This window comes from Oncorhynchus mykiss, chromosome 10, assembly GCF_013265735.2.
Source record: "Oncorhynchus mykiss isolate Arlee chromosome 10, USDA_OmykA_1.1, whole genome shotgun sequence".
In the NCBI taxonomy this organism is placed as follows: Eukaryota; Metazoa; Chordata; class Actinopteri; order Salmoniformes; family Salmonidae; genus Oncorhynchus; species Oncorhynchus mykiss.
In genome coordinates, this window is record NC_048574.1 from 28,657,349 (window position 1) to 28,670,637 (window position 13,289).

At 43.4% G+C, this 13,289-nt stretch overlaps 1 protein-coding gene across 5 annotated transcripts in view; it reads left to right on the forward strand.

Moving 5' to 3' along the window:
- The window catches only part of LOC110533610 (protein KIBRA), a 45,331-nt gene that overhangs the window by 8,787 nt on the left and 23,255 nt on the right, over positions 1-13,289 (forward strand). For all 5 annotated transcript variants that reach the window (XM_036990025.1, XM_036990024.1, XM_036990023.1 and 2 more), the window contains 3 exons: positions 977-1,106; positions 10,580-10,729; positions 10,943-11,013. In XM_036990025.1, coding sequence (XP_036845920.1) covers positions 977-1,106; positions 10,580-10,729; positions 10,943-11,013 — 351 coding nt within the window. The remainder of the gene's footprint in view (positions 1-976; positions 1,107-10,579; positions 10,730-10,942; positions 11,014-13,289) is intronic.

Here is a 13,289-nt window from a genome sequence, read left to right on the forward strand (position 1 = left end):
TCCATACAGTTGCAGAAAGATTCCAGTTGTCAACACATCAACAACCTCGAGGCCCTCACATCTCACTATAGTCGAAATGGCAACTCGCTGCCATTTACATAGACAGTGATTCCAATGGTAATTTCAAGCATGACCTTCAAAAGGGTCAAATATCCCTATTTTTGCCTGCGAAACACAATTCTCTTGGAGTGCCTGATGTGTGGCTTCTACAATGTGTGTTGTGGAAAAATGAACGACAAGATACATAGTGGTTCTATTGGATTCCGATCCATTCTTCCGTGACCTTCATTTGATATCAAAGACATTTACCAACCCTCATGAAACAAAAATAATATACTAACACACTAACATCCTATGTCAGTCCTAAACTCTCCTTTCCCAAAGAAAATACCTTAGGATCTTTAAAAACATAAGACTGAAATAGAATAAGAGGATCTATTCTAACAGCCAGGTGGAAAAGGCTTACAGAGGCTTCATTTGTTCTAGTTCTCCTTGGCCTGTAATGGAGGAGTGCTGCTCCCCTCCCTCGCATGCACCCTCCCGCCCTCCTTTGCTCTTGGAAGAATGTGGAAAGACCTGTTGTTCTGCTGCACGCATGACTTGCTGATGACTGGCTTTACATATATGCTGCTGCCGCCACTAATGGATGGTCTATCTCCCTGTGTCGCTGACGGGCTCTTTCCTCTCTCTCTACACCTGTGGCCCTTTAAATCCAGTTTGACTCCTGTAATGGATCCATAGTTTCTTATTGGTCACTCCTGTCTAGATTAGATCAGGATGGTTTGAAAGTGGCACAGTAGGATTATCATAGTGAAAATGAAACGTGTTTTTGTAAACAACATCCCTCTTCAACAAACTATAGAATAATAATCTGAGAGCAAAAATGTACAACTCAGATAGCACATCTTCAGGTGTACTATTTCAAGACTGTTTAATAACTCTCTCTGATTTGTTTCCACCGTGTGCCTCCCTCCAGGATCGACCACAAGGTGTCCAGCGTGCCTTACGGTGTCAAGCTTCACGATGAGCAGGCCACCCTGAACGAGGTCAAGTCCATCCGGGACGCCATCAGCTCCGGGGAGAAGGAGAAACAGGAGCTCATGCAGGTAAGCAGTGACGGTACCACCTGTATATAGCCACCGCTACTGTTATTTTCACTCATTTTTTTCTTTACCTATCTATTGTTTACCTAATACCTTTTTTTTTTAAACTTAAATTGCACTGTTGGTTAGGGTCTGTAAGTAAGCATTTCACTGTAAGGTCTACACGTGTTGTATTTGCCGCACGTGACAAATAAACATTGATTTGATGGGAGGAGCGGGGGATGAGGGAGGGAGAGGGGTTGGTGAATGGATAAGATGGGATGGCGGTCAGGTGTTGTGTGCAGAGAGAAACTCAGCAAAAAAAGAAACGTCCCCTTTTCAGGACCCTGGCCAAAGATAATTCGTAAAGATCCAAATAACTTCACAGTTTCCCATGCTTGTTCAATGAACTATAAACAATGAATGAACATGCACCTGTGGAACGGTCGTTAAGACACAAACAGCTTACAGACGGTAGGCAATTAAGGTCAGTTATGAAAACTTAGGACACTAAAGAGGCCTTTCTACGGACTCTGAAAAACATCAAAAGAAAGATGCCCAGGGTCCCTGCTCATCTGCGTGAACGTGCCTTAGGCATGCTGCAAGGAGACATGAGGACTGCAGATGTGGCCAGGGCAATACATTGCAATGTCCGTACTGTGAGACGCCTAAGACGGCACTACAGGACGGACAGCTGATCGTCCTCAGTGGCAGACCACATGTAACAACACCTGAACAGGATCGGTACATCTAAACATCACACCTACGGGACGGGTACAGGATGGCAGCAATGACTGCCCGAGTTACACCAGGAACGCACAATCTCTCAGTCTCTGGTAGATGGATACCTCTTCGTCTCACACTGCTCAGTTTTCCCTCCGCTGGGGCATCACCCTCCCTCTTTTCCTCTCTCCCCTGCAACTTCTCCGTCTCCCCTCATGTCCCTGCGTCCCCTCGGCAGACGAACAGACTCATACATATTCCTGCCATGACTTTGCTGCTCAGTCAATGATGCACCAGCAGGCTGAGACTTAGAAGCTGAGACAGAGGAGTGCGTGGGTGGTATTCGCCTGCCTACTTCATGCTCCCAACTCCGCTTAGGAAATGTGGGGTGGGACGTGTGTGTGTGTGTATATACAGTGCCTTGCGAAAGTTTTCGTCCCCCTTGAACTTTGCAACCTTTTGCCACATTTCAGGCTTCAAACATAAACATATAAAACTGTATTTTTTTGTGAAGAATCAACAACAAGTGGGACACAATCATGAAGTGGAACGACATTTATTGGATATTTCAAACTTTTTTAACAAATCAAAAACTGAAAAATTGGGCGTGCAAAATTATTCAGCCCCTTTACTTTCAGTGCAGCAAACTCTCTCCAGAAGTTCAGTGAGGATCTCTGAATGATCCAATGTTGACCTAAATGACTAATGATGATAAATACAATCCACCTGTGTGTAATCAAGTCTCCGTATAAATGCACCTGCACTGTGATAGTCTCAGAGGTCCGTTAAAAGCGCAGAGAGCATCATGAAGAACAAGGAACACACCTGGCAGGTCCGAGATACTGTTGTGAAGAAGTTTAAAGCCGGATTTGGATACAAAAAGATTTCCCAAGCTTTAAACATCCCAAGGAGCACTGTGCAAGCGATAATATTGAAAAGGAAGGAGTATCAGACCACTGCAAATCTACCAAGACCAGGCCGTCCCTCTAAACTTTCAGCTCATACAAGGAGAAGACTGATAAGAGATGCAGCCAAGAGGCCCATGATCACTCTGGATGAACTGCAGAGATCTACAGCTGAGGTGGGAGACTCTGTCCATAGGACAACAATCAGTCATATATTGCACAAATCTGGCCTTTATGGAAGAGTGGCAAGAAGAAAGCCATTTCTTAAAGATATCCATAAAAAGTGTTGTTTAAAGTTTGCCACAAGCCACCTGGGAGACACACCAAACATGTGGAAGAAGATGCTCTGGTCAGATGAAACCAAAATTGAACTTTTTGGCAACAATGCAAAACGTTATGTTTGGCGTAAAAACAACACAGCTGAACACACCATCCCCACTGTCAAACATGGTGGTGGCAGCATCATGGTTTGGGCCTGCTTTTCTTCAGCAGGGACAGGGAAGATGGTTAAAATTGATGGGAAGATGGATGGAGCCAAATACAGGACCATTCTGGAAGAAAACCTGATGGAGTCTGCAAAAGACCTGAGACTGGGACGGAGATTTGTCTTCCAACAAGACAATGATCCAAAACATAAAGCAAAATCTACAATGGAATGGTTCAAAAATAAACATATCCAGGTGTTAGAATGGCCAAGTCAAAGTCCAGACCTGAATCCAATCGAGAATCTGTGGAAAGAACTGAAAACTGCTGTTCACAAATGCTCTCCATCCAACCTCACTGAGCTTGAGCTGTTTTGCAAGGAGGAATGGGAAAAAATTTCAGTCTCTCGATGTGCAAAACTGATAGAGACATACCCCAAGCGACTTACAGCTGTAATCGCAGCAAAAGGTGGCGCTACAAAGTATTAACTTAAGGGAGCTGAATAATTTTGCACGCCCAATTTTTCAGTTTTTGATTTGTTAAAAAAGTTTGAAATATCCAATAAATGTCGTTCCACTTCATGATTGTGTCCCACTTGTTGTTGATTCTTCACAAAAAAATACAGTTTTATATCTTTATGTTTGAAGCCTGAAATGTGGCAAAAGGTCACAAAGTTCAAGGGAGCCGAATACTTTCGCAAGGCACTGTATGTGTGTGATATATATATATATATATATATATAGCAGCTGTAGAAAACAACAACGTGTTTGTTTGTTAATAGGGGCTGGGTTGTGTTTAATAATGCATAGCCCCCATGATCCCCCCCCCCCCCCCACTGGGATGCCTCACCTCCTCAGCCTTCTGCCACTGACAGTTCAGTTGTATGTGTGTTGGCCTTGCAGTGTCTGTCTGACTGCAGTGTGTGAGTACATTTACATGATCATATAATTAGATATTAAACTGATTGTGGCAGTAGACGAATTATGGCATTAGTCATGTAAACACCTTACTTTGCTTATCTTAATCGGCGTAAGGTCATATTTTAAGTAAGCATATGCCGATTAAAACACCTGATTTTCTGAGCAATCGCCTTAATCAGCGTGAAAGCGGTGTATTTGATCCGCACATGTTCTAGCACGAACTTCCTCCTTTTGCGCGACCGAAGTGATTTCAGAAGAACAAAGTGTGCATCTATAGAAATTGGTTTCACATATAAACTTTACACTACATGGCCTAAAGTATGTGGAAACCCCTTCAAATTATTGGATTCTGTTATTTCAGCCACATCCCTTACTGACAAGTGTAAAAAAATTTAAAAAATCGAGCACACAGCCATGCAATCCTCATAGACAAACATTGTCAGTAGAATGGCCTGTACCAAAGAGCTCAGTGGCTTTCAACGTGGCATCGTCATAGGATGCCACCTTTCCAACAAGTCATTTGGTCAAATTTCTGCCCAGCTAGAGCTACTCTGGTCAACTGTAAGTGCTGTTATTGTGAAGTGGAAACGGCTAGGAGTGGGACCTCCAAGTGCTGAAGCGCAAAGCGCGTAAAAATCTTCTGTCCTCTGCAACACTCCCTACTGAGTTCCAAACTGCATCTGGAAGAAATGTCAGCAGAAGAACTGTTCATCGGGAGCTTCATGAAGTGGGTTTCCATGCGGAATGCCAAGTGTCGGCTGGAATTGTGTAAAGCTCCATTGGCCTCTGGAGCAGTGGAAACACGTTTTCTGAAGTGATTAATTACGCTCCACCATCTGCCAGTCCGACGGACGAATCTGGGTTTGGCGGATGCCAGGAGAACACTACCTGCCCGAAATGCATAGTGCCAACTATAAAGTTTGGTGGAGGAGGAATAATGCTCTGGGGCTGTTTTTCATGCTTTGGGCTAGGCCCCTTAGTTCCAGTGAAGGGAAATCTAGACGGTTCTGTGCTTCCAACTTTGTGGCAATAGTTTGGGGAAGGCCCTTTCCTGTTTCAGCATGACCGTGCCCCTGTGCACAAAGCGAGGCGAATAAAGAAATGGTTTATCGAGATCTGTGTGGAAGAACTTGACTGGCTTGCACAGAGCCCTGGCCTCAACCCCATCAAACACCTTTGGGATGAAATTTAATTTTGACTGCGAGCCTGGCCTAATCGCCCAACATCAGTGCCCGACCTCACTATGCTTTTGTGGCTGTGTGGAAGCAAGTCCCCACAGCAATGTTCCAATATCTAGTGGAAAGCCTTCCTAGAAGGAGTGGAGGTTGTTAAGCAGCAAATGGGGGACCAACTACATATTCATGTCCATGATTTTGGATTGAGATGTTGAGATGTACTTCTGGTGATGTAGAGTATACGTTACCTTCGGAAAGTATTCAGACCACTTTACTTTTTCAACATTTTGTTTGTTACAGCCTTATTCTAAAATGGATTTAAATGTTTTTCCTCAGCAATCTACACACAATACCCTATAATGACTAAGCAAAAACTGGTTTGTAGATATTTTGCAAATGTATTAAAAAAATAAACATACCTTATTTATATAAGTATTCAGACCCTTTGCTATGAAACTCAAAATTGAACTCCGGTGCATCCTGTTTCCATTGATCATCCTTGATGTTTCTACAACTTGATTGGAGCCCACCTGTGCTAAATTCAATTGATTGGACATGATTTAGAAAGGCACACACCTCTATGTAAGGTCCCACAGTTGACAGTGCATGTCAGAGCAAAAACCAAGCCATGAGGTCAAAGGAATTGTCCGTAGAGCTCTGAGAAACGATTGTGGTGAGGCACAGATCTGGGGAAAGGTACCAAAACATGTCTGCAGCGTTGAAGGTCCCCAAAAACACAGTAGCCTCCATCATTCTTAAATGAAACTAGTTTGGAACCACCAAGACTCTTCCTAGAGCTGGCCAAACTGAGCAATCGGGGGAGAAAGACATTGGTCAGGGAGGTGACCAAGAATCTGATGGTCACTGACAGAGCTCTAGAGTTCCTCCTGTGGAGATGGTTGTCCTTCTGGAAGTTTCTCCCATCTCTGCAGCACTCTACCAATCAGGCCTTTAAGGTAGAGTGGCCAGATGGAAGCCACTTCAGTAAAAGACAGCCCGCTTGGAGCTTGCCAAAAGGCACCTAAAGACTCTCAGACCATGAGAAACAAGATTCTCTGGTCTGATGAAACCAGTATTGAACTCTTTGGCCTGTATTCCAAGCTTCACATCTGGAGGAAACCAGGCACCATCCCTACGGTGAAGCATGGTGGTAGCAGCATCATGCTCTGGGGATGTTTTTCATCGGCAGGGACTGGGAGACTAGTCCAGGATCGAGGGTAAGTTGAACTGCGCAAAGTACAGAGAGATCCTTGATAAAAACCTGCTCCAGAGCGCTTAGGACCTCTGACTGGAGCGAAGGTTCACGTTCAAACAGGACAACAACCCTAAGCACAAAGCCAAGACCACACAAAGTCTCCAACTTCAGCGATTTTTGCAATTCGTTCCAGTCACAGGCAGCAGAGAACTGGAACGAAAGGCGGCCAAATGAGGTGTTGGCTTTAGGGATGATCAGTGAGATACACCTGCTGGAGCGCGTGCTACCCGATCGAACATCTCTTCAGAGACCTGAAAAGTGCTTCAACAAAGTACTGAGTAAAGGGTCTGAATACTTATGTAAATGTGTTATTTCAGTTTTAAATTTGTAATAAATTAGCAAAATGTTAAAACATCTGTTTTTGCTTGTCATTATGCTTGTCATTTGGCCGCCTTTCGTTCCAGTTCTCTGCTGCCTGTGACTGGAACGAATTGCAAAAATCGCTGAAGTTGGAGACTTATCTCCCTCACCAACTTCAAACATCTGCTATCTGAGCAGCTAACCGATCGCTGCCGCTGTACAGTGCCTTGCGAAAGTATTCGGCCCCCTTGAACTTTGCGACCTTTTGCCACATTTCAGGCTTCAAACATAAAGATATAAAACTGTATTTTTTTGTGAAGAATCAACAACAAGTGGGACACAATCATGAAGTGGAACGACATTTATTGGATATTTCAAACTTTTTTAACAAATCAAAAACTGAAAAATTGGGCGTGCAAAATTATTCAGCCCCCTTAAGTTAATACTTTGTAGCGCCACCTTTTGCTGCGATTACAGCTGTAAGTCGCTTGGGGTATGTTTCTATCAGTTTTGCACATCGAGAGACTGACATTTTTTCCCATTCCTCCTTGCAAAACAGCTCGAGCTCAGTGAGGTTGGATGGAGAGCATTTGTGAACAGCAGTTTTCAGTTCTTTCCACAGATTCTCTATTGGATTCAGGTCTGGACTTTGACTTGGCCATTCTAACACCTGGATATGTTTATTTTTGAACCATTCCATTGTAGATTTTGCTTTATGTTTTGGATCATTGTCTTGTTGGAAGACAAATCTCCGTCCCAGTCTCAGGTCTTTTGCAGACTCCATCAGGTTTTCTTCCAGAATGGTCCTGTATTTGGCTCCATACATCTTCCCATCAATTTTAACCATCTTCCCTGTCCCTGCTGAAGAAAAGCAGGCCCAAACCATGATGCTGCCACCACCATGTTTGACAGTGGGCATGGTGTGTTCAGGGTGATGAGCTGTGTTGCTTTTACGCCAAACATAACGTTTTGCATTGTTGCCAAAAAGTTCAATTTTGGTTTCATCTGACCAGAGCACCTTCTTCCACATGTTTGGTGTGTCTCCCAGGTGGCTTGTGGCAAACTTTAAACAACACTTTTTATGGATATCTTTAAGAAATGGCTTTCTTCTTGCCACTCTTCCATAAAGGCCAGATTTGACTGATTGTTGTCCTATGGACAGAGTCTCCCACCTCAGCTGTAGATCTCTGCAGTTCATCCAGAGTGATCATGGGCCTCTTGGCTGCATCTCTGATCAGTCTTCTCCTTGTATGAGCTGAAAGTTTAGAGGGACGGCCAGGTCTTGGTAGATTTGCAGTGGTCTGATACTCCTTCCATTTCAATATTATTGCTTGCACAGTGCTCCTTGGGATGTTTAAAGCTTGGGAAATATTTTTGTATCCAAATCCGGCTTTAAACTTCTTCACAACAGTATCTCGGACCTGCCTGGTGTGTTCCTTGTTCTTCATGATGCTCTCTGCGCTTTTAACGGACCTCTGAGACTATCACAGTGCAGGTGCATTTATACGGAGACTTGATTACACACAGGTGGATTGTATTTATCATCATTAGTCATTTAGGTCAACATTGGATCATTCAGAGATCCTCACTGAACTTCTGGAGAGAGTTTGCTGCACTGAAAGTAAAGGGGCTGAATAATTTTGCACGCCCAATTTTTCAGTTTTTGATTTGTTAAAAAAGTTTGAAATATCCAATAAATGTCGTTCCACTTCATGATTGTGTCCCACTTGTTGTTGATTCTTCACAAAAAAAATACAGTTTTATATCTTTATGTTTGAAGCCTGAAATGTGGCAAAAGGTCGCAAAGTTCAAGGGGGCCGAATACTTTCGCAAGGCACTGTATATAAAAAAAAATCCTACTGTGTTATTGACTTGTTAATTGTTTACTCCATGTGTAACTCTGTGTTGTCTGTTCACACTGCTATGCTTTATCTTGGCCAGGTCGCAGTTGCAAATGAGAACTTGTTCTCAACTAGCCTACCTGGTTAAATAAAGGTGAAAAAAAAAATGTGTAGATTTGATGAGGGGGAAAAAAACAATGCATTTTAGAATAAGGCTGTTACAAAATGTGGAAAAAGTTAAGAGGTCTGAATACTTTCCAATGGCACTGTATGTCCGAACTCGGAATCAAATATGCGGCACAAAAAAAACATGGTCACTGTGGTAGAACGTTTATTTTGATTGGCTATTTTCGGCATTTATCGAAGTCCCATAAGGTAGACTGATGAACGTTGTGTGTGTATAAAATGCAACATGCAACAATTTGGAATGATTTTACTGAGTTACAGTTCATATAAGGAAATCGGGCAATTGAAATACATTTCACATGATTGGCTGGTCTCAGACAATGTTGCAGGTGAAGAAGCCGGCTGTGGAGGTCCTGGGCTGGCGATGTGGTCTGTGGTTGTGATGCCGGTTGGACTTAATGCCAAATTCTCTTAACGACGGAGGCATCTTATGGTAGAGAAATGAACATTCAATTCCCTGGCAACAGCTCTAGTGGACATTCCTGCAGTCAGCATGCCAATTCACGCTCCCTCAACTTGAGTTGTCTGTGGCATTGTGTTGTGTGACAAATCTGTACATTTTAGAGTGGCCTTTTCTTGTCCCCAGCTCAAGGTTCACCTGTGTAATGATCATGCTGTTTAATCAGCTTCTTGATATGCCACACTTGTCAGGTGGTTGGATTATTTTGACAAGAAGAAATGCTCACTAAAAGGGATGTAAACAAATTTGTGCACGTTTTTTGAGAAATAAGCTATTTGTGAGTATGGACAAGTTCTGGGATCTTTAATTTCAGCTCATGAGACAAACACTTTACATGTTGCTTATATTTCAGTGTATTATTCTGACCATTCACAATCGTATCACTGTACTCTATGAAGCTTGCCCTACTCAGTCAGCATTATGTCCAAGGGGAGCCTCGGTGGCTGTCTTCTTTGCTGTTTCTACTTGTTTACAATAGTCAAGATAAGGTTTATTCCACTCCATGCTTCAGCGCTGAGCCATGTATGAAATCTATCAACAACCTTAAAGACCAGCACAGATTTAAAAGTAGGTTACTGTTTTTGGCCACTGTTTCGAAAAGGTTTCCCATTTCAAAAACACATCTTTATGCAATGTACAGTACTTGTCTACAAGTATCTGCCAAAATATTGAAACACATGAGTATTTGGGGGAAACAAAGTATATTGAAAGTAGGTGCTTCCACACAGGTGTGGTTCCTGAAATAATTAATAAATTAACATCCCATCATGCTTAGGGTCATGTATAAAAATCTAGGGCAGGCCATTATTTTGGGTACCATGGTTATAGCATGACAATGCCCCCATCCACAGGGCACTGAATGGTTTGATAAATATGACAATTATGTATGCCATGTCAGTCACCAGGCTTCAACCCAATTGAATATTTTGAAGTGGCGACTGAGACAGTGTTTTGCACCACCATTAACAAAACACCAAGTTATGGAATGTATTGTGGAAGAATGGTGTTGCATCCCTACAATAGAGTTCCAGACCCTTGTAGAATCTAAACCACGGTGCATTGAAACTGTTCTGGTTCATGGTGGCCCAACACCATATTAAGACACTTTATGTTGGTGTTTCCTTTTAGACAGAGATAAAGGTAACTGCCTATCTCTATGATGATGAAATGTGTTATAGATTTATACCAAAGGATAGGAGCTTTGTGAATGTAAGACACGCAGCACAGGACATAAAACATACTATTCCATTTTGATTTCACTATCTCTGATTTTGTTAAACCTGTATGTGTCGGTCTCCTCTCCCTGTAGAAACTAGCAGTGCTTAAGGATGGCTTCCAGTTGGACTCGGTGGGTTCTCAGTCTGACCTGTGGGGCAGCAGCCCCTCCCTGGCCAACTCTGAGCTGTACATCCCCCGCCTCTACTCCGAAGCCGGATCCCAGACCAACATACCTGCTGAGGTGAGCGGGGGGGGGGGGGGAAGACAATAGACTGAAATTGTGAGGGAATACCTGGACTTGTCCAATAGGAAATGCTTTGTTTTAATTTTCCGTCTCAAAATGTTTCCTTTTGGTGTGCCCTAATGAACAGGAACAAGGTTACAATGCACTGGTTGCGTCACTAATTGATCAGAATGTAGCTTTGTCACACACCTTGATTTTTGTTTGATATAGTTTGTGACCAACACCAACAACTTGGCAGAGAAGGTGCGACTGAGCCTGAAGTATGAAGAAGCAAATAGAAGGTAACTTGTGTAACCCAGATGACTCATTCTCAACACAACCCATCAGTCTATATATAAACTCAGCAAAAAAAGTAACGTCCTCTTACTGTCAACTGTGTTTATTTTCAGCAAACTTAACATGTGTAAATATTTGTATGAACATAAGATTCAACAACTGAGACAAATGGAACAAGTTCCACAGACATGTGACTAACAAAAATGGAATAATGTGTCCCTGAACAAAGGGGGGTCAAAATCAAATGTAACAGTCAGTATCTGGTGTGGCCACCAGCTGCATTAAGTACTGCAGTGCATCTCCTCCTCAAGGACTGCACCAGATTTGCCAGTTCTTGCTGTGAGATGTTACCCCACTTTTCCACCAAGGCACCTGCAAGTTCCCAGACATTTCTGGGTGGAATGGCCCTAGCCCTCACCCTCCGATCCAACAGGTCCCAGACGTGCTCAATGGGATTGAGATCCGGGCTCTTCGCTGGCCATGGCAGAACACTGACATTCCTGTCTTACAGGAAATCACGAACCGAACGAGCAGTATGGCTGGTGGCATTGTAATGCTGGAGGGTCATGTCAGGATGAGCCTGTAGGAAGGGTACCACATGAGGGAGGTGGATGCAACTTCCCTGCAACGCACAGCTTTGAGATTGCCTGCAATGACAATAAGCTCAGTCCGATAATGCTGTGACACACCGCCCCAGACCATCACAGACCCTCCACCTCCAAATTGTTCAGGCCTCGGTGTAACGCTCATTCCTTCGACGATAAACGCGAATCCGACCATCACCCCTGGTGAGACAAAACCGCACCTCGTCAGTAAAGAGCACTTTTTGCCAGCGACGGTGGGTTTGTGCCCATAGGCGATGTTGTTGCCAGTGATGTCTGATGAGGACCTGCCTTGCAACAGGCCTACAAGCCCTCAGTCCACCCTCTCTCAGCCTATTGCGGACAGTCTGGGCATTGATGAAGGGATTGTGCGTGCCTGGTGTAACTCGTGCAGTTGTTGTTGCCATCCTGTACCTGTCCCGCAGGTGTGATGTTTGGATGTACTGATCCTGTGCAGGTGTTGTTACATGTGGTCTGCCACTGCGAGGAAGATCAGCTGTCCATCCTGTCTCCCTGTAGTGCTCTCTTAGGCGTCTCACAGTACGGACATTGCAAGGTATTGCCCTGGCCACATCTGCAGTCCTCATGCCTCCTTGCAGCATGCCTAAGGCACGTTCACACTGATGAGCAGGGACCCTGGGCATCTTTCTGTTGGTGTTTTTCAGAGTCAGTAGAAAGGCCTCTTTAGTGTCCTAAGTTTTCATAACTGTTTCTAAAAAAAATGTATTTGACCTTTTATTTAAACAGGTAGGCTAGTTGAGAAGTTCTCATTTACAACTGTGACCTAGTCGAGATAGAGCAAAGCAGTGCGACACAAACAACAACAGAGTTACACATGGAATAAACAAACATTCAGTCAATAACACAATAGAAACGTCTATACAGTGTGCAAATGAGGTAAGATAAGGGAGGAAAGGCAATAAATAGGCCATAGTGTGGAAATAATTACAATTTAGCAATTAAACACTGGGGTGGTAGATGTGCAGAAGATGAATGTGCAAGTAGAGATACTGGAGTGCAAAGGAGCAAAAAAATAAATAACTGTATGGGGATGAGGTAGTTGGATGGGCTATTTATAGATGGGCTATGTGAAGTGATCTGTGAGCTGCTCTGACAGCTGGTGCTTAAAGTTAGAGTGGGGGATATGAGTCTCTAGCTTCAGTGATTTTCGCAATTCGTTCCAGTCATTGGCAGCAGAGAACTGGAAGGAAAGGCGGCCAAAGGAGGAATTGGCTTTGGGGGTGACAAGTGAAAGATACTTGCTGGAGTGTGTTATGGGTGGGTGCTGCTATGGTGACCAATGAGCTGAGGTAAGGTGGGGCTTTACCTAGCAAAGACTTATAGATGACCTGGAGCCAGTGGGTTTGGCAACGAATATTTATTTATTTATTTTACCTTTATTTAACCAGGTAGGCAAGTTGAGAACAAGTTCTCATTTACAATTGCGACCTGGCCAAGATAAAGCAAAGCAGTTCGACAGATACAACAACACAGAGTTGTAAAAGGAGTAAAAGAGGAGGAGTAAAACAAACATACAGTCAATAATAAAGTATAAACAAGTCTATATACAATGTGAGCAAATGAGGTGAGAAGGGAGGTAAAGGCAAAAAAAAAAAAGGCCTTGGTGGCAAAGTAAATACAATATAGCAAGTAAAACACTGGAATGGTAGTTTTGCAAT